Raw genomic sequence first — 27538 nt, forward strand, 5'->3', positions numbered from 1 at the left:
CAAAAGACAATAAGCTACAGTCCTTTGCAGGAGACCCTGCTCTTTCTAAAAGACGATTTTCGAATAGGAGGGCGTCCTCAGCGCCTACGACTATTGGACTTGGGGTGAGCACTGTTGAAGGATTAATGGACGTGTCGATTCATGGATAAGGTGGAACCCGCTCAGGGGAGGGGGGGGAAGGTGGTAGGGGGTGGAAGGGGCGGGCGTATTGTTGGGATTTGTTTACACAAGGCACTCTGGTGCATCGGAACTATGACATTCTCTGTCAACGGACAAAACAAAGCTGCCTTTGGGCGGCGGGGGGGGGGGGTGTTTGGAATTGTTCTTTTATTACCTGTTATAAAACCAATAAAAAGAAGTTTAAAATAAAAAGATTACTTTTCACTTTGAGGGGCTGATACGGACATAGTTCTTGGGGAGCATGAAACTCACCTACATACATAAGGTGAAAAAGGAGATTTAGGAGGGCTGGAGAATCAAGTAGAATCAACAAGGAGAAGGGTGCCCAGCACGTTGACAGCTATCTCAACCTTAATGAGGTACAGAAGAGGGCAAGGAGAAGGCGGGAACGGTCCCTCCCCCGTGATGTCAGCGCAATCGGATTTAGCAACTAAAGAAGATATAGCGGGCATTTTATTAGAGATTTTGGCCCTTGGAAGCGATATACAATCATTGATAGCAGATCTGAGGGGCAGAGTTGAGACCATAGAAGGCAAGATGGAAGGCTGTAGCGCTCACCTGGTATCCACGGGGACGTCACTCAACCTGTTCTGACATCTTACTACCTCAAACCCTTCCCTGGAGTCTATTCGACTGGAGACTGGGCCCGAAACACAGGATTGGTAGAGTTTAACTCCCCATTGTCTCTGTGTGCTTGAACCCCTTCTTCCCCGGGGTCCACAGCTCACCTTGTTTTCATGGAAACTGTGCTCTCCGTCCTGCTTTCAGCGCAGGGGCGCGTTGATTGATGCGGGTTCGTTGCTGCCTAGTTACTTCACTGGCAAGAGTCTGACAGGTAAGTATAATGAGTCTTTTGAACAGTTCTCTAACTTCGTTCCTTTCCTTCCTTAGATGATGTCGGGCGTCCGGGGATGGTGACGTGCTGCTAAAATGAGTAGCGCTGAATGTGAGTGAGAGCGCAATGCGCGATGCGACCCTTTCGTATTTGTATTGAACTTTTTCTGTGTCTTTTAGGTGCTGTGACGTTTTCAGTGTGGATGCCGGTTATGAAGAAGAAATGCGGTCAGAGTAAGCGCGGTATGCAGCGCCTCTAGATGTTTCCACGCTAACCTGGAGTGTCTTTTCCCTCTGTCAGATGGATGAGAAGTTCCGGAGACAAAGTTCCCCCAGAGCGGCTAGGATTCAGGTAAGCGTTTGAAGCTCGAACAGTCCTTAAAAATAAGCGAAGATTTGCTGAATGCTTACTAATCCCTTTTTTCTGTTCTTTTCCCTTAGGAAGCGGCGTGCCGGGATGGGAATGACACCGCCAAAGATGCCCGCAGAACAGAAGAAGCGATGAATGATGGGCAGAAGCACCGCAAGGTAAGGCTGTTCCTAACGGTGTTCTTGTTCTTGCAGGAGCTGAACGCAGAAGAAAGATGCAGGCCTACTGAAGACCGATCCGAACACGGTGAGTGTCACGCTGCAGGTGCAGAAAACACAAAGCAGGTTTCTCAGCCTGGGCGTGGCTTAAATAGTCTCTGGGTATCCCAGGTGTCTCTGGGCTGAACCACACCCAAAAGACTAGACTGCACATGCAGTTCTGGGAACCGAAATATGTGGGGGCATCCATCTTGTCCCCATCAATGCACTACAAGTCCAATCCCCAATGTTATCCTATGGGAGTGAGTGAGTCTGGTGCCACAAGCGCCAAGTCTGACTCCAAGTGGGTCTTTGGAGGGATGGAGAGGCTCTTGAGGGCCATGTATGTGATCGTGGCCTGGCTCCAGCCTGACATTTTGGAGGGCTGGGGACATGAGGGGCAGGAATCATGACAAAGGCCTTGAGAATAATCAATTGAGTGTGGACTTGGTGGGGATGCAAATGGATGCCAGGTTGATGGAACTCAAATCCAGGGAAGAGGAGGTGCTCCTGAAGTTAGATGATTTGGAGAATCGGGAGAGAAGGAACAACATCAGGGTGATAGGTATGAAGGGACGCGATGGGGAATCGCCCCTGTGGGTGCAACGGAAAGTGCATGAAGTTATTAACCTCCTTTTTCAGGCGGAAAGGCGGTACAGACTGAACGGGCACATAGAGGAGGTAAGGTTTACGGTGGAGGTCCCAGGTCTTTCATTGTGTGTTTCCACTGATACAGAGATAGGATGGAGCTGCTGGCCAAGGCAAAGATGGTATCAGATATAGCATATGAAGGGGTGAAGATCTGCATTTTCCAGGATTTATCTAGTTTTACCCTATCCAGGAGACGGGACTGTCACCCTCTGGTGCAATGGCTCACGGAAAAGGGTATTAGCTATATATGGACATACCTGTTTGCATTGCAATTTAGGTATGGGGATGAAAACTACAGGATTACCACAGTGATGGAAGCAACCCAAGCCTTAAGTCACTTGAATGCAGAGTTTGCGTCAGAAAGTGGGTTTCCATGAAAGGAGAATAAGGAGCAACACTTGCCACAATGAAAGAAAGGGTCAGGGGGTCGAAAATATATGAAACTGATCACGCCCTTTCCGGTGAAATAATGTTTAGACAGGCTGTTGGATGTCACACACACCACATTACGCTGTTGATAGAATCTGAAGATGTGAGGCATTGTCAAACAAACTAATCTGATAATGGGGGAGAATGCGTCCCTAGTGGCCCTCTACATGAAAGAGGGCGTCTCGTGGGGAATGTTTACTTTACAGGGTTCTAATTGTTTGCTTTATGTTGGGGGCGTTTATGAGGATTTTGGTGTGGCAACGTGGGGTAAATGGATAGATGTTTCTGAATGCAGAGTGCTAGATGTGGGCAATGGCGATAATGTGGTATTTATGTTAGAAGCTTCCATAGATGGGTGGGGATGACTGCAAATGGCAACGGTGCTCCATCAAGAGAAGGCTGAATTTGTGTGGGTACATTGAATGTTAAAGGGCTGAATTCTCCTACAAAGAGATCACTGATAGTTTGAGAATTCCAACGGGCAGCTTTGGATATCATGTTTATACAGGAAACACGGAGGAACGGATCATGAGGGTAGGGGGTGTGGGTGATGTTTAATGGTCCTCTAGAGAGGTAAAGAAGGGTGGTGTCAGAATTCTCCTTCGTAAGCGCTTAAGGATAACACAAGTGAACTTTTAAGTTATTGCAAGTCATCTTTTGATAGTGCAAGGTATATTAGGCGGGATGCGTCTAGTACTGACTTCTGTATACTGTCCCAATGAGGGGCAAATCGAGTTTAGTGAGCAGGCATTGGAGTGCTAATGTTGGAAGGGGAGCTGGTCATCATAGGCAGTGATTTTAACATGTGGCCTGATATGGAATTAGATAAGCATTCCATATCAGAATTAGCCCCTACTTTTACATCAAAGGGGGTTCCAGGAGACTATGTAAAGAAATGGACCGATAGATGTTTGGAGAGTTATGCACGCCAGATAGAGAGGGTACACGACATCTACACGAGGATCGATTATTTGCTAGTAAATACAGAACACAGGAATAGGATACAACACGTGGGATCAGACACGTGGGATGGACAGATCATGATATGGTCATCATGAAGGTAGATCTAGTTGGAGTAGGTAGGGCAGACTCGAGGTGGAAGTACAATGGCTCCCTATGGAGAAATCAGTTGTTTGCTGACCAGCTAGACAGTGATACAGGAATTATTTGAGTTGAACGATACTGGAGGGTGGGGTTGAATGTGGTATGGGAGGGGGCAAGATCTCCTGATGTGTGGAGGGGCTATAAAGAAATGGGAGAGAAAGTAGATGGAAACAATCCTATGCAGGGATATTAGTGAATTGGAAGGAGTGATACACAAATACGAGATGGTATGTGGAGGAGGATGTCATGTGCCTTCGTCAGAAACTTATGGAGCTTAAGGCGATAGAGGTAGGAGACACATAGGAAATTGCACATTTTGAAGCAAAAGTATTATGAGAAGGGGGATAAGGCAGACGTGTTGTTGGTGGCGAGACGTAGGGCACAGAGGGCGGAGAAGTGGGTTTAAAAAAAAACAATATATCAGAGATGCTTCAGTGCACAAGTTTGATACCCCTACGGAAGTAGTGGACTGAATGCTGTTTTTTATGAGAAACATTATACGAATGAAGATGAGGTGGGGGATTGAGGTTGCAGACCAGTATTTGAAAGACATAGGGATGACTTATGAGGAATTGGTGGAATTAAATGCCCTGTTCACTACAGTGATTGACAAACTCCCAGGTGGGAGAGTGGATGTGGCCCCAGGTGGGAAGACGCCAGGTGAAGATAGTTATACCATTGGGTTTTACAAACAGTATGCAGGGGCCATGCTCTCACACCTTGTTAAGCTTTTGAAGAACATACTAGAGATGGTTATGGCCCCTTCTTCATTTAGTCGAGCACTAATATTGGTAATATCAAAGAAAGGGAGGGACCCAGAGATCTGCCAGTCATACCATCTGATATCTTTATTAAATGTTGATGAGAAGATATAAAGGAGGACTATAGCATCACACCTGGAAGAGCTTATGCCTCGTCTGGTCCATTCTGAACAGGTGGGTTTTATAGATAGGTGGCAGCAGGCTGATACGCTGAGTAAGACACTAAACCTTATAGACTTGATGAGAGCAGAGGGAGGTGATCCAGTACTACTCGCCCGCAATGCTGAAAAAGTGGTTGATAGGGTGGAATGGGGTTTCTTATTTGCAGTCCTCCGGAAACTAAGATTTGTGGAGAGAGTTACGAGGGGTATACATGCCATATATAGAGAGCCAGTCGGACAATTGGTGGTAAAAGGGAAGAGCTCTCCTGATTTTCATTTGGGATGGGGCACAATGCAGGGTTGTACCCTGTCTCCATTGTTGTTTGCCCTTACTATTGGACTGTTGGAAATCAAGATACGGCAGGATCAAGGGGTCAGAGGGTTGACGTTTGGCAGTAGGGAATATAAATTAGAAATGTACACAGATGACATGTTACATTCACACGACCCAGTGGTATCAATTCGAAGGGTTCTCCAGGTTATTGTTGATTATGGACGTGTAGCAGGCTTCAACGTCAATTCTGGTAAATCAATACTCTTTGCATATAGTAGGAATCCAGTTGGGTCGGATGATGACATATTCCCCTGCCCCCCCCCCACACCCCACTGTTGAACGATTTGTAGCAGGATATGGAGACCTGGTCTAAGTTTACACTATCTTGGATGGGGCACTTAAATGCGATAAAGATGACACTAACCTAAGAATTTGCATCCATTTCAGATGCTCCCCATAGCGAAATGTTCTTCGAGCTGAAGCGAAGGATCCTATGCTTTATTTGGGCAGGGGAAGAAATAAAGGGTGGCATACATAACTCGGATATTGCCAAAGGATGCAGGGGGAGTCGGATTACGGGACATGTATACACTTATTAGTGAGCTTCTCAGTTGTAGGTGTTGGTTCTGCATTTCCGTACAAATGAGGATAAACAGCGGGTGTGGTTGGAGAATCACTGGCTCCACCCAGTAATGGTGGGAGAGTGGATGTGGCCCCACCAAGGGCTTTCCCGAGGAGAGTACCGAGACATGAGATTCTGGGCCTCATATGGCATCTATAGAAGAAAGGTAGTGAGATGAGAGGAGTCACCATGTGGCCGTCACTGTTAAGTCATAGTTGGGCCCCGCCAATCGGTGATGACATTATGGAAGCATCTTGATTTGAGCCGTGGTTTGAAGCAGCTCTGGAGATGGTGGGACAGGTATTAAAAAGGAGTGGATTATGTTACAATCAATGTATTAGAAGAGTTAGAAGTGAGCCTACACATGGGGAAATATCAGTCTTCATGTATCTGCAGTTGAAGGGGATACTGATGACTAAGAATTGGAAAAAAGTGTTGCAAAGCGGACGGAAACCGAGCATATCCTTAGCAATAGCACCAAGACGACAGGTCTGATCTCAAGTATGTATAGATCTCTGCTGCATGTGATGGGGAAGAGTGCTGAGTGCTAAAGGTGTAGACGGGAACGGGATTTAGAGCTAGAGTTGGATGATCAGAAATGGAGGGCTTTATATCGTAATGCCCATGAGACAACTATTGCATGCCAATATAAGTTGCACAGGCTGAAATTGCTATATAGATGGCAATATGACCCAGTGCGTCTCTCAAAAATGTACCCAGGATTAGACACCAGGTGTTGGCGGGGCTGCAGAGAAAGGGTCATGTATTGGTTAGCTTTAGTTGTGAGGGCGAGCATATGTTTTGGACACAGACAGACTTTTAGATTGAACTCTTTGACTCAGACTTACCTTAGTTTAGTTCAGGTTTGGAAATCCCACCTTATTATAGGGCTTGTTAGGCCTTTTACCATTTTGACATTTGATTCAATAAAATATTTTACTTTGAATTTTAAGTCTGTTGTCTGTGTCTTGATTCATGATGCCTTCACAGGTGCTACCCTCTTCTTGCACCTATCTGGTGTATTGCATGCTCCTGCTTTATCGCTCTACCCCAAGGACCATTTCCCATCCGTGTGGCCTGTGCATTCGATAGCTTGTGAGCCCTTCCAAGCCAGACACTGTGAGGGTAATCTCCTTGCTAACCACTGATTTTGCATGTAACAACTGAGTTAAAATATGGCACCTGTGAGATGCCCTAAAAAAAACGACTCCACAAGTTTTCTCTCCATAATTAAGGCATTTGCCAGACTGCAGCACTCGTTTTCTAATTCACTGAAAGTTAAAGGACACATTATAAATTAGTAAAGTGGCAGTTTTTTAAGAAATGCTCTCAGTGATACTGCTGCACACCCTGCCCCCAAACATTAGATGTTAGCAATCCAATCCTTCCACCCACGCCTGCATAGTGGTACTGGAAACTGCAGGCAGAATGTCGGCTTTCTACACTACTTTTATCCTGAGCTCAGAATAGGTCCCTCAGTGAACTGATGAATATCTCATACGACAAAGGAGGTGAGTAGGGGGTAGTGACAGAGACAGCTAAGAGTAAAGGTTCCACATACATGGCATACATCACTGGGACCTGAATCATCTGCATAGATGTATTTAATCAAATAAAGTATAGTGAAGCAACAACCTGACCCCCTATGAAAGCCTACGTGAACAACTGCTTGTAGTCTTCTCAAAGTAAGACATTTTACTAAAGGATAAGTTGGCAAATAAAGCCTTGCTTGCCCTACTCTACCAAGGAATTCCCTACCTACACTAAAGGCTAAAGGAATAATTTCTTGCATGGGTAAACTGGCCCCCACTCTAAACAACAAACATTCAAGAAAATGATAAAGCAACATACAGCAATAAACAATATTTGGATGACCTTCACCTGTCCTGGGTAACATCCTTTTGCCAGGATTTAAAGTTGATCAAATAAAAATCCACTGGTAACAATACTCTGGTTTCTGTTGAAAAGATCCCCTTTCAATTCCATCAAAGTAAATAGTACCAATGGTAATCCTGGTTGTCTTCTTCTTCAAGATTTGTCACAGTTCAAAATAATATTTACTTTTAGGACTTCTCCAACTACAACAGCTACAACTTTAGAACAGGTTAGAATGTCTTCAGTACGTTTGTTATATTTGTCAGGATGCTTCTCTTTGAGTTGCTGCTTCCATTTAACAATCACTCGTCTACTGTTATTAGTATGAGAAAAGTCACCTTTGTCCCACAGTATACTACTACTTCAAACTGCTTAAATATGACATTCGCTGACAACTTTATGTACTACCACAGTTCAGATATTCTACCACTGCTTTGTACTTCTTAATTATCAGGCAACTTCTGACAAGACACATCAACCTCTTCAGGTAGACAATATACTCTTCCCTTAATAACTTTCTATAGGTGGGCACCCTCTTTCATCTGTCTACTGCCACAAGAATAACCTGTATCTGTCCACAAGACTGATTTCCTTTCAGCTTCAGCAGTCTTCAGCATTACAGGTTCACTTCTGAAGATTATTTACAAGCACCCTTCCCCAGCTTTCTCACACCTTTTCTGCCCAAGTAATTACCCAGAAGCTGTAGTGCCACTCTATCAGCTTCAATTAACAATGCCACATATATAATTGAGGCCACTGGACTGTTAACTTCATAGATTAGGTGGTTGGGTTCGAACAAGAGTGGTTTCACTGTTCAATGGATTGCATCTTGGCTTGGGTAATGCTTGCTCTTTTCAGTACAATACCTTCTTGAAATAATAAAGAATGTAAAATGAGGATAATACAAGGTTCAGTCTTCAAAATGAAAGCGTAGTTAGGCACACACAAACACTCTTTAAGTTAGATTTTTAACCTTAAATTGTTAACCGTATTGTATTCCTGTAAAGTATCACAGAGGCAACTTGTGGCTTCTCTCAGGAAACACAATTGGCTACACGCGACCTTCCTTTGATGCAGCTTTCACTTGCTCTTTCTTGTAAATATTGTAAGACTTTAGTATTATAATTTCGGAGCGTATGCTATACGCGTTCCTTCTGTTCAGTTAAGGACATGTGACCACTCCGGTAATTCAGAAAGAGTGCAACAATTAATGGAATAGCTTTTACTTCTCACGCGAAGGACACATCTTTTGAAATACACGCAAATGCTATTTCCACTGTTAATCAAAAAGTTTAAAGATGCAGCACAACTTTTACTCGCTTAACACACAACGCGAGTTACTTCGGAGATGGTTACAGTTACCAGCAAGGCTTATGAAGTGAATCTGAAAGCTGTGCTTCACTCACTGGGTTGCTTTGCTTCCTCGACTGCTGCTACTGTTTTGGGCTCACATGGGACGCACACCCTTCTCCAGCCAGCACAGGTGTCTCCAGTCCAGCCACCTTAATTGGGAGTCTCCTTCACACCAGAAACCCTTGTCTTGCCTTCTGCTTCTGGCCTTGGGTGCATACACAGTCTTAGCACTGCAATAACAGCAACGTGGCTCACATGGGGGAAAACTTCACTTCCAGCTTGTCTTCCTCTGCGCAGCCTCTGCAATGCAGGCTTTGGGAACACAGGACCCTCTCAGAATGTACAGGTGAAATCTGCTGTCTCCACGTTCCGGCGTCCTTTCTGTGCTTCCACTTCCTCATGAATTGCCAGCCCCGTGCTTCTCCTGTGCTACTACTACCAGCCTTTCAACTCCTGCTCCAGCTCCTTCTCCGTCTGCTTTCCTGCTGGGGCCTTTTATGCCGACAGGTTTGACAACTTGATTCACACGGCGAGGATCCTCTAACCGGCACGTGATTTAACCCGATTAATTTACCCAGAACAGACGGCAACTTTATTATTACGCTATACCAAGTCAACAGAACATGTAATAGCCCTGGTTTGAGAAAGGCACTTTTTTGTGTTGCCGAAACACGTGTTACCATTAAGGGCATTCACCAACAAATCTCAAGTTTGGAGATACTATTTGACTTTGATTTGGCACATCAGTACGAAGGAGAACACTAACAGATATCAGGTTTGACAACTGGTTTCAGGTGTGAGCCATTAGTTTCCATTGCCTGAATCCTGCAATGGCTACTAGGCTTAATTGCCTGACTACTACCTTTACATGCCTCTTTAGCCCTCTTTCTCATCTCAGTTCCTCTAGGATTCTGGGACATGTAGTTTGTTTTAACAAAGTAAGTTCTTTCTACTTCTTGATTATTTGTAAGGGTAGTTTTAATTCCCTCAATATGTTTAACAGAGGGGCTGTGTGGTTTAACCTTTATAAAGAAAGATGGTTTAAAGAAGGCAACATTTCCACATTCCTTTGTGGAGTACATGGAATTGAGGAGGGCATTTGGTTTTAGACAGCAAAATGAGTATCACTTTTGGTATAGGGTGCTTTGCTGTCACAACCTTAGGTGTCACCGCCTTAGATTTAATAGGAGGTTGAGAGACATTAAAATGACAATAAGACATAATTTCGTTTGGCACAGTGGTAAGAATCTCCCCATTAGATGAAAAATACTGTGTCTCATCCCACAGAGTCTCCTCACTACCCTGGTCACTGTCTCCACCTAGGTGATCCTTCCACAGTACACAACCTCCAGGGTTGGGATCAGGAAGTGTCTGCCTTCCCCTGGCCCCCTGGAAGGAGACTTTAGCCAGGGTTTCAGTGAGGGATCCGCAGGATTCTTCACACCTCCACACTTGCACTCTTTTGCTGCCACTTCCATTATTGCCATGATCACCTACAAGTGATTATTTTTCAAATTTGGCCTTAACATTGAACAAGTATCGTACTGCCAATTGACAACAGCTTTTTTGGGCCTTTGTGGACTGGTTCTTGGCATTCGACACCACTGATAGGTCAGATACTAAATTGTTTGTTACCTTTGGCAAAGACGGTGCTAAAAGTCTTTTTTTAATCAGTCAAGATGTCAAACAACAATGCGTCCTTGGCCTTCATTGTTTAATCGACTGTTCAGTAACCTTATCAGATGACTTCTCTATAGGCTTCGCTCCTCTCTTTCTTGAAGGCAGACGCTTGGAGTACAAGTACGGACGATCCTGTCAAGCTGCCACCTTGCTAGCTTGATTGTAATAACAGGCGGGCAAGATGGAGTTCAGCAGGATACCAAAAACAGGTGAGGGGAAACGCCAGCTGCACCAAAACCCTTTCACAAGCAGTCATGAGCAGTGAACTCCTGCGGCCGTGGAACCAGGAAGGGTTGAAATCCAGGAGCAGGTGTACAGGTAGGTCTCAGAACAAAGGAAGTATGATGAGCATATAGGAAAGCGGAAGAGCCAAAGGATATTCAGGACAAGGGAGGTGGGAGAGAATCTGCCAGTGAAGGGAAGCGTTTCCTCCAGTATAGATTACTAGAGGGTTGCAATACGCGGTGGTCCTCAGAACGCTGTGCTAAGTACAGCAGTCACTGTCAAAGTGTGCCATTTTGGACAACAAATAGACCGCTCATATCGATCGCTGACAGATGTGGTGGCAACCCTGTGAGTATGCCATTTCCACATTGGTGCCAAAGTGACAAGCGGAACACTGTGATACTTACAAGCTCTCCTGTTTGACCATAACATTGTATGCCCACACGGATATTGACAAAGCCACCAAATCTAAAGTTATGGCTAATATAAATAGGATTTCAAAACCAGCCCATTTTTACATTGAAGATCAAGAATTGGAAATAATTGAGAATTTCAGCTATTTGGGGGGTATGATTTTCATGCAAAAACAATTGTAATGATCAAATCGGTAGAGTAGTCACAAAAATGAAACAGGCAGCAGGTGGAGTGCTCCACATTATTAGACACTTTGGCGCATGTGCAAAGGGCCTGGCCTCAAAAGTATACGATGCCTGGAACTATTAACATATTCTGCTTGGTCGAACTATGTTTGTTATGTCCATACAACTGAAAAATGTTGTGCAACCTCTAAGTGATGCTAAAAGATATAATAGAAAATCAATAAAAGCATTCAATTTTGTAAGTGCCTCTGTGTAAGAATATATTTAGTATTCTATCAGTATATAGTTTCATGTGTCCCTCCCTTGTGTGCCGTGTCTTGTTAGCTGGTGTATACGCATGTCATATTCATTTATAGATTTATCATTCATAATATACTTGTTACATGATTTAATAGTATTCTTTTCATAATTAACTTGAATCTTATTAAGATACCTTTGATTACATTTAACCTTGATACACAGTTTTATACTTAAATTTGAATTATAATGTCTGTCAATTATACTTTTATCACGATATATCATGATATATTAACACTTACATTGTTCAATTAATTGATTTGTTAACTACTGTTCTTATGTTCTAAAACGCTCAATGAAATTATTTAACACAATAATAAGTATACAATGTAAGATGCTTACCGGTGGGTGGGCCCCATCTTTGCTTCAACAACTCAATATTGTTGAACGACAATTTATGGCGAAACCTCTGGGTTTGGCCATCCACAGCCAATGAACTATTATACTTAGAAGCCCAAATAACACCCATTTTGCATAATCTTTTATTAATGCCAGAATGTTTGTGGTGTTCGATTTGGTTAATGACAAATCAATTTGAAACGAAGAATTTTATTGGATATTTTGACACTTAAAAATCATAAAGCAATCAAATGGCTAAATACCTTCAAGAACCTTGTTTCAACTGTACGTTTCATCAATTACTTTTTGGAACAGTCTTCAATTACTACTCAAGTTAAAGGTCAATTAAAAAGAGGTTGCACAGACCTGAACTGTGCTTTACTGAGGGATTAATGCCAGCAAAGGTATTCTGTATGAGCCTTCGCTGCATTCATATGCCAAGGAGGTTTCCACTAATTATAAATATTTATATCTAACTCAATTTCCGGGTGTTGCATTACACCGTTCAGATTGAACCAACTACCTCTGACAGCTAATACAGCAAAATGGTCAGTGGACGGTAGGAAATGTGGTCATTGGGATTGATTTCAGGAGGAAAATGATATGAAGTTTATCTTCGTCTGTCCTACTTATTTCCAACTAAGTCAAGGTTTTTAAAGCTGCTGTTGAAACTCTACGGTTTTCAATGTAATGCTGCTTTGCATTTTGTCTTAGAAGCAAAAACGACTGTTGTTGGCTGGTGTCTTGACAGGTTTTGACAGTTTCATCCTGTTGTGTTTATAATTTGTTGTAATTTTCAAGGAATCTCTGTTGAAGAAATATATCTTGGAATGTTTGGTGAGGTCAATATTTTTCAAATGCCTACGTTTTAACTATTTATGATTCTATATATGATATGTGTTGGGATTTAAATGTTATATTGTGTATACTTTTATGGGACTTGCCCAAAATAAAGTTATAATCACTGACTGACGATCACCTAATGGTGGCGACTTAGGTTCAAGCTCCTCCCAAACCTGGGAAATTTGAAAGATCACTTTCTGATGCAACCAATGGTACAAGAGCCACAAAGTAATAATGGCATATTTAAATAACTAATCTATTTATACTAAGAATAAAGCTGTTACTAAATCATTTTAAATGCATCCAAAAATGCCCCGGTTGTTCCATCTGACCCACCAATTGGCATATGTGAATACATGAACTTGTAGCGCTCATGCAACATGAGTACATCATAGTTTTAAGTACTCCTTTTTAGTACAAAAAAATATAAAAAGTCATGCATAACCATTCAAAATGACAAAAATCAATGCAATGCAAAGTTGCAGTTGAAAGAAAATTTCAAAGTGAAATGATGGCCTACATAATGCTGACTGGTTGAGGGCTCTGTGCTGACATACATATGAACCAGTTCACTGCATACATCAAGCCACTCCTCAAAGACTCAGCAGGAAACGTGGAGGACCTCTCCAACTACAGACCCATCTCCAGCATCCCCTACCCAGCGAAAATACTCGAAACCTACATCTATAGAATAACACAAGAATTCATAGATGAACACCAGCTGCTGGACCAAGCAGAAGTCGGCTTCAGACCAATGAGAGAAATGGAAACTGCGCTGCTTTCAATTTGGGATGATCTAAAAGCTAATGCAGAAGTAGACAAAAGCACAGCTCTAATACTTCTGGACCTCTCTGCAGCATTTGCTACAGTCAACCACAAAATCCTCCTCAGGAGATTGGAAGAAATAGGAATCACCGACCTAGCCCTACTATGGATTAAATCCTTCCTAACAAACAGAACAGAAACCGTATGAATCAAACCTTTCAAATCCAGCAGAAGGGAATGTACCTGTGGAGTACCAGAAGGATCCTCCTTCTCCCCATTGTTCTAACATACCCGATGCCACTAATCAAGCTCATTAGAAAACACTGTCTCACTTGCTACAACTATGCTGACGACACACAGATTGACTACAAGATACACAGTAAGGAAACAACACTGGAAGACTGCCTACAAGAACTATACAGTTGGATGAACAATAACAGCCTCAAACTCAACCCAGACAAAACAGAAATAATGATCATATCCAAAAGCAGGGGAAACAATCACTACATCCTATGGCCAATGGAACTTGGACTAGCACGAACTCCACCAACTATAGTTAAAAACCTGGGAGTCCTGATGGACAACGAACTACCACTTGAGTCACAAGTAAACACTATAATCAAGAAAGGTTTCTTCCTCCTACATGCAGTAATAAGGATCCTATCATTCCTCTCTTTCGCCCACACAACACTCACTACCATTGCACTCATTATGCCCAGAGTAGATTACGCCAGTAGCCTTTAACTAGGAATGCCAGAACGACTATTAAAAAACCTTCAGCACATCTACAACGCTGCGGCCAGACTCCTGCTCAAACTACCATGAAGAGAACACATTACCCCAGTGCTGAAACTGCTAAACTGGGGAACAATAAAACAGCAAACAAAGTTCAAAACGATGTGCATAATACACAGAACAATCCACTGCCAAGGAGCAGAGTTCCTAAATGAGAAAATAACCATTCATCATCAGACTAGACCACTCAGATCAAGCAACCACATCCGCTTAGAACCAAAACCATACAACAATAGAGCATTCCTAGGTTCATCCTTCCCTCACCTGACAGCAATAACCTGGAATCACCTACCTAAAAACATATATAACACTAGGGATCATCTGGAATTCAGAAAACTACTCAAAACTTGGCTCTTTGTTCTGGAAACAGGAAGAAACAACGAGGTAGCTCAGACCCAAAACGAAACAAGAAACTAGGGTGGAAACCATGACACCTATCCCAGTCTTCCATAACCAGAGGCCAGGGGGGTTGGGGCCCGACCACTCTTGACCACATACCGCTAATCCACATAGGAAACCTAGGTAGGTAAGGCCCCTACACAGGATGGGCTGGGTAGGGCCAGCATCCCCTAAACATTGCCGCCAGCATCCCCTAAACATTGCCAACCCCAGGGTGGGCAAACACGCCGGCATAAACGAAGCAAACATACCACCAGAGCAACACAGAGGAAACTCCCACTCAACAAGTCTGCCAGCTAGGCAGACAAATTATAATACCAAACACACGGGACAATCATAGATGTTGAGCGCAGAAATTCAAAGAAAAAAGAGGCAAGAAAAAAAGACAAAACCTGCTTACCCAATTCTAAAACCTCAACTTTCTGCATACACTCCTCATACAGAAACTCACCCAACCACCTCTCAGCACAGCAATCCACACGCACTTCACCACATTGCAACAACAGACCAACAACACATAACCCGCACAACAGCACATGGGAATCTGCATTGACCCGAAAACCGCACTTAAGCTCAGCAGACGGTGCAAACCGAACTGAAGCTGCCAAGAGAACATCACAACCCTTCCCTATTCCCACTACACCCTACAAACCCCACCAGACCCTCCGTTTCTTGACGCTCCTTTTCAGATCCGCCAGAGCGCATGGGGACCACTTCGGTGGCGACTTAGCGCTGTACAAATAACTTTAACAATGCAACATCATATCATAACATTCAGAGTTGCAAATGGGGTCTTTCGACATTTAAATAAAGGGACATCAAATTCCCCTTGAAAGGCATCCGACGTTCATATTTAAAAATATTGAAAAAGGGTAAAGCATGAATGAAGAGTATTTTGGGACTGTCTGTGAAAATGTGCGAGTGCTGATGTTTATTTCCAGAAAGCATCAAATTATAATAAAGCGCACACCTCTAGGAAAAAAAGTTACATTGAATAGCTCTTAGTTTGCGGAAACTGCTTTGCCTCTCGAGATCTAATTCCCTGTGACAAATATATTTGTGTGGGTCTCAGACAGAGCCTGTGAGCTCACCCCTTCGAACTTACTCAGCAGGTTTATATGCCAGACTATGTGCACAACACAGCACCCACCTTATCAGTGTCACGCCGCGACATTTCTCTCGTCTGTGATACTGTATTTTTTCTAGGCGATAAATCCGTGATTGAGGTGTAACTAAGTAGCAGGTGTAAAATGGTCATCAGACCCGAAGAGACACAGTGCGCCAGCCCTCCGAGCACAACAGGAACTATTTGTATGACAAATGATCTGAGGCACTGCACATGTACATATTCTGTAATACTAGTTGGCAAGACATGCGCAGAGCATACTTTGTTAAAGCGCTTGCGCATTCTAAGAAGGGCAGGAGCCAAACATGTCAATTGATATGTGCCACACCATGTCGCAATATGCCGCGCCCCCATTGCTTGAATGAGAGCGGGTGTTGCGACGTTAGTCATTGGAAGAGTAGTACAATTTACAGCAATATAAAACAGCAAAAATGCGGAGTATTACAAATAATTATACTTTCAGGACGAGGGGTGTACTGGAGCGTAACGTAGTGTGACACCGTGTCATGTGTCACGTTCGGCTCCTACCCCTTCTGGACATTCTGTCTACTCCGCATGCTCAGAAGACGGTACACCTTGCCCTATCGAACGTACGTCAGAGACCAGTGTCTCTTTTCTCAGCATGCTCAGCTCTGCCTCAGTCGAATAATTCCAAGCTCACTGGTGATATCCGACCTGTCAGCTCTCTGAGCTGAGTGAGTTTTTGTTGACGTTACGTTCTACAGAAGAGATTTTACGGCTGACTGGTACCTTTCTTCTGTTTCGATTGCCCAGAGGGAGGGGGGCTTTGCGTCTTGGATTGTCCCCCTTCACCCTCTTCCCAGGTTCAGTTCAGACACCAAACTTTCAGCCGTGCAATTGCAATGGAAACCAGGAAGCGCTCATCCGGGCACGATTCACATAAGGTAAGGACCGCTTTTCGAAGGGCTTGAGTGTTGTACAGCCACTCCTTGTTTGCTTTAAAGTTAATATTTCTATTATGGGTTTGTTTTATCAACTTTTCATGAAATCATCCCTACCAATAGTTGACTGTCATTACAAGTGGGCAGCGTTGCGCCTTTACTGTGCGACATCCAAGATGCCCTTTTCACGTTCTCGCTGAAACATTCTGGTCTAGCATACATTTTAGTAACCTATTCATTCTGTACAAGAAAGCTATAACTGCGCCATTGTTTCTGGTGCCAGTTCTAGCAACAAAACATGGGGTACTTAAAAAATACAACCCCCCACATCTGATTGTTTCCATTGCACAAAAGTGTCAAGTTGCTGTGCGAACAACATGTCTTTTCTTTTCTGGAATTGCAAATAATCGCTCTCCAAGTTAGAATCGAAATAATGTTTTATTTGTCTAGCCCTGTCCATCAGCTAGGGGCACGGCACGGTACACGCTTTGATCTACAGTGCTGAAGTTCCGTACCATTGTGTGGTAAAATGACTAGGATATCTCAGGGAGTTGTGAGCACTGCACAACACATTGTATTTGTTTTTCTTGTCTAATCCAATAATAGTGTGTTTCTAGAAACTGTATAAGCAACCGAAGGGATGACTGGGCTCTGCTGTGCTTAGAAATGAACACAATATATGCAGTCTGGACTGCTGCACTGGTCGGTGCCTATAGGCTTCCCTCCAACCTATATCATGTAAGAACAGAACGATATGGCACCTTCTGTTGGCGAACGTCCAAAACAGGATTTTAGTCTGACTTAGTCATTCAGTGCTTCTGAGTTTGATCAAAATGAATATCATAGAAATCAATGATCCAATTTTTATCATGATTTATTTAATGAAGTATCGTTAATTAAATATGGGACATCCTGCAGATCGGTTTTCAATAGTCAAGTGCCCGACTGCTAGTACATTCCCATTTGCCCAAGTTCCCACGGGTGTTTCGAGCTTTGCCAGGTCCTTTTCAAAGCTGGCTAATATTTTTTTTGTACAATAATTACAGAAATTAAATCAAAAGGCAAAACAAATTAACATATTAACCAAGCACAACATATGTATACATCAGATTGAAAGTATCTTGGCAGTACTCAAAATCAAAGTGTATAGTTTGTCATCATCACCACATTTGTTCATATATTGTATGAAACGCCAAAATACGGTTTTGGGGGAAGTTGAAAGGGGGGTTTGAGGGGTGAGACACGGGCACAGACGGGGGAAAAGAAAACCAAGTTTAGGCAATTCATGTATCGTTTTCGATTTTTCTAAATTACATCAGTTATGATTTTTGAGGAGGGTTATTGGGGTCCATGTCAGAAATACAGGTGAGTTAAGTGCACTGATAACATAGGTGCCCTTGATAACACTGAATCGCCCATGTGTTTGAGCCTGGCCAAATATGTACGTTGGTTCCAGTGCTTCCCTAATATTAATGTCCCTGTTGTTACTTTAACAGATTGTAGATGGAAGCTGGCTGAGGGAACATGCTATCAGTGAAACAAGTGTATTTATAGTGAATGGGCATCCGATTTGTAGGTGATTTACCGTGACTGCTCACCTGTTTACTAGACACATGCTTCTTGGGGGGATGTTTCTAGAAAAGACATGAGATTGATCATGTAACTTGTTCCCGTGGGAGAAAGAAAAGATTCCCCTTGTATTCATGGACTTATTATGAGCACTTCCTTTATATATGTTGTTGGTATATGTTGATACTGTTTGCTATCATTGACCAAGCTTGGTGCTGAGCTCGCAGCTGCTATAATAACTTTCTCATAATGGCTCTTCCGGGCTTAGTGTATTTGGCATGCCAGCACGAACTTGTTATATTGCACATAGCCGGGTGTATAGCATTTGCAGGTCATTAATAAACAATGTCCTCAGTGCCACTCTAAATGTATATATTGTTCAGGCTTCTTTCTTCTTTTTTTTTTTTCTTTTTAATAATTTTTATTAATTTTTACAAAGCAACAACAATACAAACCAAACCCGCAGTGCATACATCAACAGTTCGAAATTAAATGATGAAAAATTGATCACTGCTCCCCCTATTCCCCCCCCCCCCCATTACGAGCCTGTTTATTCCAGACACTCTGTATCTGCTTCACGTGGCAGGGTCTCATTTTCCGTGGATTCCGATAGATCTTGTGGTGTTCCAAACAATTCCGCTATTAATAATTTCCATGCCATCAGGGTTTCCGCCGCCCCCCCCCCACATTGCTCGCCTCTTCCCATATCGTAGTTTCTGCCTCCGCCCATTTTTGCAGCTCCCTCCACCACACCACACCTCCACCCGTGGCCTATGACATGTCTTCCACCCCATGGCAATCCTTCTCTTCGCGAGCACATATGCTAGGTCATTCAGTTTACTGACATGTTTAAGTTTCTGTGCTCTGGGTAACCCCCCCCAGCAAGCATGCCCAGGCCGTGGCTACGACAATAGTGACCCCTTTTTCCGCCAGTTTCTGTGCTACTTCACTCCAGAAACGCTCGATCACTGGGCATGACCAAAACATGTGTACCATGTCAGCATTTTCCTCATCACATTTGGGACATGCCTGCCACCCGGCGCCCTTGAACCTAGATATTTTCTGAGGTGTCATATATGTCCTATGCGTACTGTACAGTTGAATCTGTTTCAGTCTGGCATTCCTTGAAACCTTCTTATGGTATCCCAGGGCCCGTTCCCATATCCCATCTTCCATTGAGGCCCAGGCCCCCACTTCCGCTTCCCAGTCTAGCCTCAATTTTGTGAATTCTTCCTCGATCCTAGGCATCACCATCTCGTACAGTCTAGAGATCTCATGTCCCCCTTCCGATACATCATATATTCCGTCTATGATGGCGTCCGGTTCTTCTCCTAATACTGTTTCGGGCAGTGTTTTCCTAATTCTCTGCACCATTCTGTGATATGTAATATACTGGCCCGTATGTAATCCCGTCTCCTCCCCTAGCACTTCGAACTTCGTGATAGTCGCCTCTCGCCAGATATCTCCCATCGTAACCAATCCCACGATTCCCAATGGGTCCTTATTGTCATTCTTAATTGCTCATCTCCGCCTGCCAGTGTTGCCAATGGTATCTGCGGGGAGCACAGGAGTGGGTTCCCCATCATCCGGCGCGCCACATCTTCCACCCAAGCCTCATCATCTCAGGGCACTCTCCCATTTCTGCCTTAGGCAGCCAGATCATTTCTCTTAAATAAAATGGGGCACAATCATGACCAAACAGTCTAGATTCAGGGGTCGCTTTGTCTGAGAGCCATTTAGCAACATATTGCAGCTGGCTCGCTACAAAATAAACCTCATAATTGGGCAGTTTTATCCCCCCTTTTTCATAAAAGTTCTGCAGCTTCCTTAGCGCCACCCTATTTCGGGTACCATGCCATAGGAAGTCTCTGGACATGCTGTTCAGTCTGCTGAAAAACTTCTTAGGTATTAGGTATGGAATGTTCCCAAAATAATGCAGTAGCCTGGGCAGGACCACCATCTTCAGCATTGCCCCTCGTCCCATCATCGCTAGGGGCAACTTCACCCAGAATGTCACACACTTCTCAATTTTCGCAATAGCTACTTCAGTATTATACCTATGTTCTTCCTTGACCGTATGGTACATGTCTACCCCAAGGTACCGAAAGGTGCTCACCGACCATGGTATTTGCAACACCGGAAGCCTCCCCCCAGGAGTCCCCTTATAACTGCCTAGCGGAAAAATGCTGGATTGCTGAGGGTTCACCGCTATCCCAGACAGCCCCGCGTATCTCTCCATCACCTCCAGGATATATTGCAGATTTTCTTCCGGGTACCTTAAGTACAGCAGCAAGTCATCCGCGTATAAGGAGATCAGGTGTCGTTCCCCTCCCACCTTGATACCTATAGTGTCATATTGCTGTCTCAAATATATTGCTAGGGGCTCTAGGGCTAGTATATAGAGCATTGGGGACCACAGGCATCCCTGTCTGGTGCCTCTGCTAAATTGCCATCTTCCAGATATTACTGATCCTGTTCTAACCCTAGCTAGTGGTTCACTATATAGCATTTTCGCCCATCTTACATATCCTTGCCCCATTCCGTACCCCGCCAGGGCTGCCAGCACCCATGGCCATTTAACCAAATCAAAAGCCTTCACCTCGTCTAAGGACACAATCGCCATTTCCCCATTTTGCTTACTTCCCCATTCGACCACTCGGTGGAGTCGTCTATGGTTGTGTGTTATATTTCTGTTCGGGACATAGCCCGTCTGATCAGGGTGTATAAGTTTGCCAATAACTCTCTTCAGTCTGTTTGCCAAGACCGCCGTCAATATCTTGCTGTCTTGGTTCAACATCGACAGCGGTCTATAGGAGCCACAGCTATGCCCCGGCTTGTTGGGTTTGGGAAGTGGTATTCTGATCGCTTCCCTTAGTGACTCCGGCAACCGTCCCACCTCAAACGCCTCATTTAGAATTTCTAGCATTGGGGGGAGCACTTCTGCTCTATAGACTTTGTAAAATTCACTGGGGAATCCGTCCGCTCCCAGAGTTTTACTCGCAGGTAGCTGCTTCACCACCTCTTCTAACTCATCCAACATGATCGGTGCATTCAGCTCTTCTCTTTCTTCCACACTTATTCTAGGCAGTCCTCTGTCTTCTAATGTTTTCATTATTTCCTCATGACTACTTCCCTCGTTATCCCGGTATACTACCTTATAATACTCCGCAAACTCCTGATTAACTCCCTCTTGGGTATCCGCTACGGTACCATCATCTCTAATTATCGTGTTGATCATGGGTCTGGGAGTTTCACTCTTATACAACCATGCCAGAAGCCTTCCAGTTTTATCACCTCCCGCATGCTGTCTCTCTACATATTTTTTATAGTTAAGGTAGCACAGCCTTTCCCATTGTTCCGCACGTTTCTGTTGCAATTTGAGTATCATCTCCATGTCTCCACCCCTTTCGTTTAACGCCCTTTCTCGTTATTTTTCTGTTTCTTGTAGTTCAGCTACAATTCCTCCCTGTAGGCCTTTTGATTAAGCAATGGCTACCCCTCGCATCACTACCTTGAAGGCTTCCCATACTGTACCTGCCAAGTCAACACTACCCGTATTCACCTCAAAGTAATTTATAATCTCCTCCCTGACATCCTCTCTAAACACCGGATCCCTGAGCGCCTCCGCCCGGAGGCGCCATGTCGGGATCCTTGCTCTCGGAGGGCAATATTGCCACCCGAGAACCAGGGGCGAGGGGTCCGAAAGGACCCTCGCTTTGTATTCTGCTTGAATAACCTCCATCAATGCTTCTACTGTGACAAAGACATAATCCAGTCTCGTATGTAGCTGCTGCGGAGCAGAGTAGTGTGAATATTGTCTTTCTTGGGGGTGTCTTGTTCTCCACATATCTGCCAGACCAAAGTCGTCTAGCAGTGTCTGCAATATTTTTGCCGCTGGAGCTGGTCTCTCAAACTTGCCGTCTGATCTATCTACTCTGGGGTCTAGTACACAATTAAAATTCCCACCCCCCAAATCACTGCACTACTCGGGCACTCGCTAAGACTATTACATAGAGTCCTGAAATACGCCGCTGTATTCTGATTGGGGGCATATGTATTTACAATACTGATCTCCTTATTCTCCAATAGCCCCCGCAGTATTACCATCCTCCCATCCTTTTCAGCCACCTCCTGCAACAGTCGAAACGGGACATGCGGTGCCACCCAAGTGAGTACCCCTCTAGCGTAAGGAGAGTATGTTGAACCCCCCCACCCACAACCCCTTTCCATTTCTTCGCAATCATCCCCATCTTTTCCTGTGTCAAGTGGGTCTCCTGCAGCAGTGCTTAATCTATCTTTTGTCTGCGCAGGTACAACATTACCTTGTTCCTTTTCAGATAACTGTTAAGTCCCCTGACATTCCACGTAATTATTTTAAGATCACCCATGACCAATACGAGTTCCTTTTCTCCCCCCGCCAATGCAATACAGATCCCACTTCTGTCTCAGTCTACCCATGCTCGTTCCCCAATTCAAACATCCTAAAACTACAAACACTCCAAACTTCCCTCCCCCCTTTCCCCCCCCTGCTTCCCTTTCCTCAGCTACAAAAACCACTGCACACACCCCCTTCCCACCCTACCCCAAAAAATGCACAGCTCCATCTCTGGATCTCAGACTCCCCAGCGTTTTGGACTTGAACCTACCCGGTAACGCGAGGCCAAGACCCCAGCAGGGTGTCACCACACTATTGGTGACCTAACTAACTTCTAAATGGGTTTATAAAGACCAGCTCTGCAAGGCTCCATAATGAAGCAATGGTCACAGTGCTCATGATTAATTTTCTATTCCAATCTAGTTCTACCAGCCAATGGGCCGCATCAATGACTATAATCAAGTCCCATCGTCTCAAGCCACACCTCCGTCAGGTGCCCCCACTGTGCCGTGCTTATCTTCTCCATCCTCTCCTCTCGTCTGGATGTCCGGCTCCTGGGGGCAGCCTTGTGTATCGAGCCATCCCATGGCATCAGCCGGAGTTTCAAAAAATAAAGTTCTGTTTTTGTGAAAGACTTCCAATTTCGCCGGGTAAAGCAACATATACTTGTGGCCCGCTCCTTTCAATCTCCTCTTGACGACACCGAAGTTCATTCGACTCCACTGCACCATCAATGTATAGTCCGGGTAGGCCGTTATGTGTGCCGCCCCCCTTTGAATTGTTCCACCTTTGTGAAAGTGCTCCAGTATCCTTTCTCGATCCCGGTAGTTAAGGATCTTGGCGATCACTGGCCTAGGCGGGTTACCCGGTGGCGGCTTCCTCATCAGAGCCCTATGCGCCCGTTCCACCGCGAACCCCTGAGACAGGGCCCCTCCAGGTATCTCTTGCAACAACATGGTTTCGATTAACTCTGCCGGGTTATGGCCTTCTGCTCCTTCCGGCAAGCCCACAATGCGGATGTTGTTCCTCCGGGCCCATCCTTCTGCTTCCTCGACCCTATTCTCCAGATTGCCCACCCGCTGCACCAGGGCATGTAGTTCTAACTTTTGTGAAGCACAGTCTGCCGTGTTCGGGCTCACCTCTTTCTCGAGGTTCTCGGTGCGCTCCGCCAGTGACCTCACATCCTGCCGGAGAAGGTTCACCTCTTCCTGCACCTCTCCAACCTTACGATCCAGCGCTGTTTTAAGTTCAGTCACAGCCAATTCAAGCTTGGCCTCCCATGCTAACTTCAATTCTGCAATGGCTGCCAGGACCTCTTGGTTCGTGCCAGCGACGGCCGTGTTGCCCGCAGGGGGCCTGTCCTTGCTCCTGGCACCTTCCGGGCCGGGCGGCGTCCTGGCGTAGTTGTCCAACGTAGGCTGCTTCCCTTTGAATCTTGGAGGTTTGTTTGACATGGCTCTTCAGCTATAGATAGTAGGCCAGCCCCACCACACGTGGTCTGCGGTTCCAGCGGGGCGACCCGCCGCAGTCTCTCGTGTTTAAGGCAGCCTCCTCGAGGTGTTCCGATCTCCGCCCTTATTCGCCGCAATGGATTGTGCTCTCCCACGTAAGCTTATAAGTCCTTTCCTCAATTCATCTGGGTATCCACAGGGATGTCTTATGATTCTTGTCCGGATCACCGGAGAGTGCCTACTGGCACTGAAAGCCTTAGTTTCAATTATCGGGCCCCACCCATGGGTCTTGCCGCCTCTAGCCGCATCCTGAGTCCACCAGTTATTGGACTTGCTGACCAGCCAGCGCGCTTCTCTTTGTCCTAAGCAGGGGGACTCACACTTAGTCTCAGTGTCGTTAGCGCCACCCAATCTTGGGGACACCAACACCGCAACAGTTCATCCCGCCTCCTCCTCAGCCAGTCTTGGGCAGCTCCCAATGGCCTGTCAGTCTGCTCCTTCCCTACTTCACTGCTGTGCCAGGGTGCCAGAGGCGGTCATGCGCTCAACCAACGCGTTGCGCCCCTAGAGGTGCCTTTGTTGAGCTTGGTTTGTCCCATGGAGCTTCTTATTACTTGGTGTGCACATCAACATTGACCATATCGCTGCCTGGCGCCCCCCATCCGCAACGGATATTTTGCTGGTCTTTCCATCCCTATTTAAGCCAATTTTTCCCCCATGCGTTGCCGCCAGGCCCGCAGCTGCAGCTTAGTGTTATTTCACAGATGTTGGTCCTGCGCAGGGCACTCCCACCTCTCTGGCCGCAATCAATATCTGTATAAACCGCTTGGTTCCATCCTGGCCGTCTCATAAACGCCTCCCTCCTCCGTGCATTGTGCGGGGCCCTGTTCGCCGCTTCTGCTTACCCGGGGACATGTGCTGCCTCAGGAGGCACCGCGGTGTTCATCAGACCTCTGAATCCCGCTTTCCAGCTTCTGCAGCCCATGCTGGGATTAGCATTTGCAGCGTTGATGTGCGCCGCAGCACCCTGCTGCTACTTTGTGTCTCGCCTACCTCCCGACAGTGTGGATATATATCCTATGATACTCCGTTCCAGCGATATTATGTAGCGAGCTGCGGGCCGCTCACTTCACCAGTCTGCTTTTCGTCCGGGACGCTCTCCCAGCCAGGGGCAGACCTCCGCTGGGCTGATTCTTCTTCAATTTCAGTGCGCACCTTTTTTCCTTTGTCTTATGTTCCGTTCCCCTCTTTACAGTGCTCGGTATGCGGCATTCACCCTTGACGCGTAAGTTCCCTTCTTTTCGGCCTCCGGCTGTTTAATGCATGTAAATCTGCTGCAGGCTCAATCTCGTGAAGTACAACTACTACGGTCGCCTCCGTTCTGCGCCTCTTTTCTTTGTTCCCGGGATACCGCCATCTTGGATTTCGGTCTGGGGGGGTTTTGCGTGCTGCGTGTTTTTAACCCGTTGTGGGTCAAACACTACATCATCAGCCTCCATTGTTCACCCTTCGCGTGCCATATCTATTCACACGTCCCTGCTCCTTATTTCATTGTGCTGGGTGACGTTTCTGCAGCATTTTCGAATGAATCTTCCGTCGGATCAACAGGAGCTCCCTCAGAGTTATGTCCTATCTCATGGCCTCTTAGCCACGCCCCTCGCTTCTTTCTTTATTAGTGCTAGTAATGTAATCATTTTGGGTCCCAATATGTTGCATATTCTGTGTATTCAAATCAATTCCTGGTTATGTTTTAATCGTCTAATGTTCAGTATACTTCACAAAATGCTACAAACCTGAAATGTGGCATGTGGGTAGGTTCCATGGTGTAGACAATGTAAAAATTATAAAATATAATTTTGTTTCTAAAACATTTTTTTTTCTTAAGCAGTGCTTAACCTTGTCATATGGCTTTTCGTGCCTTAGTTCTGCCGTAGTTATAAGTTAATTGTTCCTAAAGTTCAGCAGTTCATAAACTTTCCACACTATCAGCATTCTAGCTGACATTAGCAGCACTCACTTTTAAAGTCATGCTGGTGACACCAGCTCCTCTAATTCCTACTTCAGTCCTAGTTTGAAGCTTATTTAATAGAGTAAACCTATGCTTCTTTGTAGACAATATTGCTAGTAGTACACAAGTGTGAATTAAAAGAAATATAGGCATTGTAATTAAAGGTCAACAAATTGCAGTTACATGTACTGATATGATAGTACCACTGATATAAGAAAAACATATATAATGAGTGGTCTTCTCAATGTACTCGCCTGTATGAAAAATTGAGTTCTACCCTACGATTTGAGTCTCCTTGTTAAAGATAGGCCCCTGGCCTCATTGGCAGCCCATGTGTTTATCCCACTGGGCTAGCGGTCACCGTGGGGTGTATAAAAGGGGTCTATTGGCGTCAGTAGGAAAATGACAGTTAATAACCAAAAGATGCAGATGTACTTGTACTATCACAGCATTATGTTTACATTTACAGTCACACAACCGCTCACGTGTGGAATCCTTTACATCAGTCCTCTGGTATCGGCAGGGTTTTAAGTGAGCCGAGTGGAGCTGTAGCAGTCTTCCAGAAGTGCTCCCAGTCTAAGAAAGGCAGGCAGATCTCCATCATGGCTTAACCCTAGAGGGGTCAAACCCCTCAGGTAGCTCTATCCATCAACAGAGCAGCATGGTTAAAGGACGCCTGTGGGGGTCAGCACTTCTGATTAGGGGGGAAGGAGAGGCGCCAACCTCGCAGGCGGCCCTTTAACCATGCAACTACATTGAATTAAAGGGCTGCCTGAGGGGTTGGTATCTCTCATGAAAAAGACTTCTGTTGGTGCGCTCTCTCCTTATTGTTTCTTAGTCACACGCTCCGTTCCCCAAAGGCAGCCGTCTCCGGGTGTCAGAGCCTGTGATTAAGAAACAAGAGGAGAGGCGGCGTGGCAAAAAAAGGAATGATAGCATTGTGCGCCACCTCTCCTGCTTGGCCTCCACTGCTTGTTCAATTTGGACTTTGAAGCCAGGCAATTTCTAGGCCCCCCTCATGTCTCCCCTACTTAGGCCATGCCCTCTTGTTAGAGCCCCTCTGAACTCTCTGTCCCACTTAAAGCACTGGGTATCGATATTTCTTGGCATTGGTTTAACGGTATTGGTATGGGAACCATGTATAATTTGGAAAGAGGAGTAGCAGAGGTGTAGTTTTGTCAATAATATTGTGAATTTGGTTGTGAGTTTTTCCCAACAAGCTATGCAGTGTACCCAACTAAAAAAGGATGTGTGGTGAGTTGATAGATGTCATTTTATTATGTATGTTTAATAGAAACGATAGCTATATGTCACTGTTACTGTGTTCTCTGATCTATGTGCATGATGTATCGCA

General features: G+C 45.0%; 2 protein-coding genes across 6 annotated transcripts in view; one reads left to right on the plus strand and one right to left on the minus strand.

The window, feature by feature from the left end:
* The window catches only part of LOC138510524 (zinc finger protein 765-like), a 294020-nt gene extending 277924 nt beyond the window's left edge, over positions 1–16096 (minus strand). For both annotated transcript variants that reach the window (XM_069626240.1, XM_069626239.1), the window contains exon 1: positions 15904–16096. In XM_069626240.1, the coding sequence (XP_069482341.1) occupies positions 15904–16011 (108 nt within the window). In that variant the 5' untranslated portion in view covers positions 16012–16096. The remainder of the gene's footprint in view (positions 1–15903) is intronic.
* A 414-nt stretch (positions 16097–16510) lies between these two features.
* The window catches only part of LOC138510525 (zinc finger protein 813-like), a 304868-nt gene continuing 293840 nt past the window's right edge, over positions 16511–27538 (plus strand). For all 4 annotated transcript variants that reach the window (XM_069626241.1, XM_069626242.1, XM_069626243.1 and 1 more), the window contains exon 1: positions 16511–16784. In XM_069626241.1, the coding sequence (XP_069482342.1) occupies positions 16743–16784 (42 nt within the window). In that variant the 5' untranslated portion in view covers positions 16511–16742. The remainder of the gene's footprint in view (positions 16785–27538) is intronic.

This window comes from Ambystoma mexicanum, chromosome 6p (genome assembly GCF_040938575.1).
Source record: "Ambystoma mexicanum isolate Mex_15411 chromosome 6p, UKY_AmexF1_1, whole genome shotgun sequence".
In the NCBI taxonomy this organism is placed as follows: Eukaryota; Metazoa; Chordata; class Amphibia; order Caudata; family Ambystomatidae; genus Ambystoma; species Ambystoma mexicanum.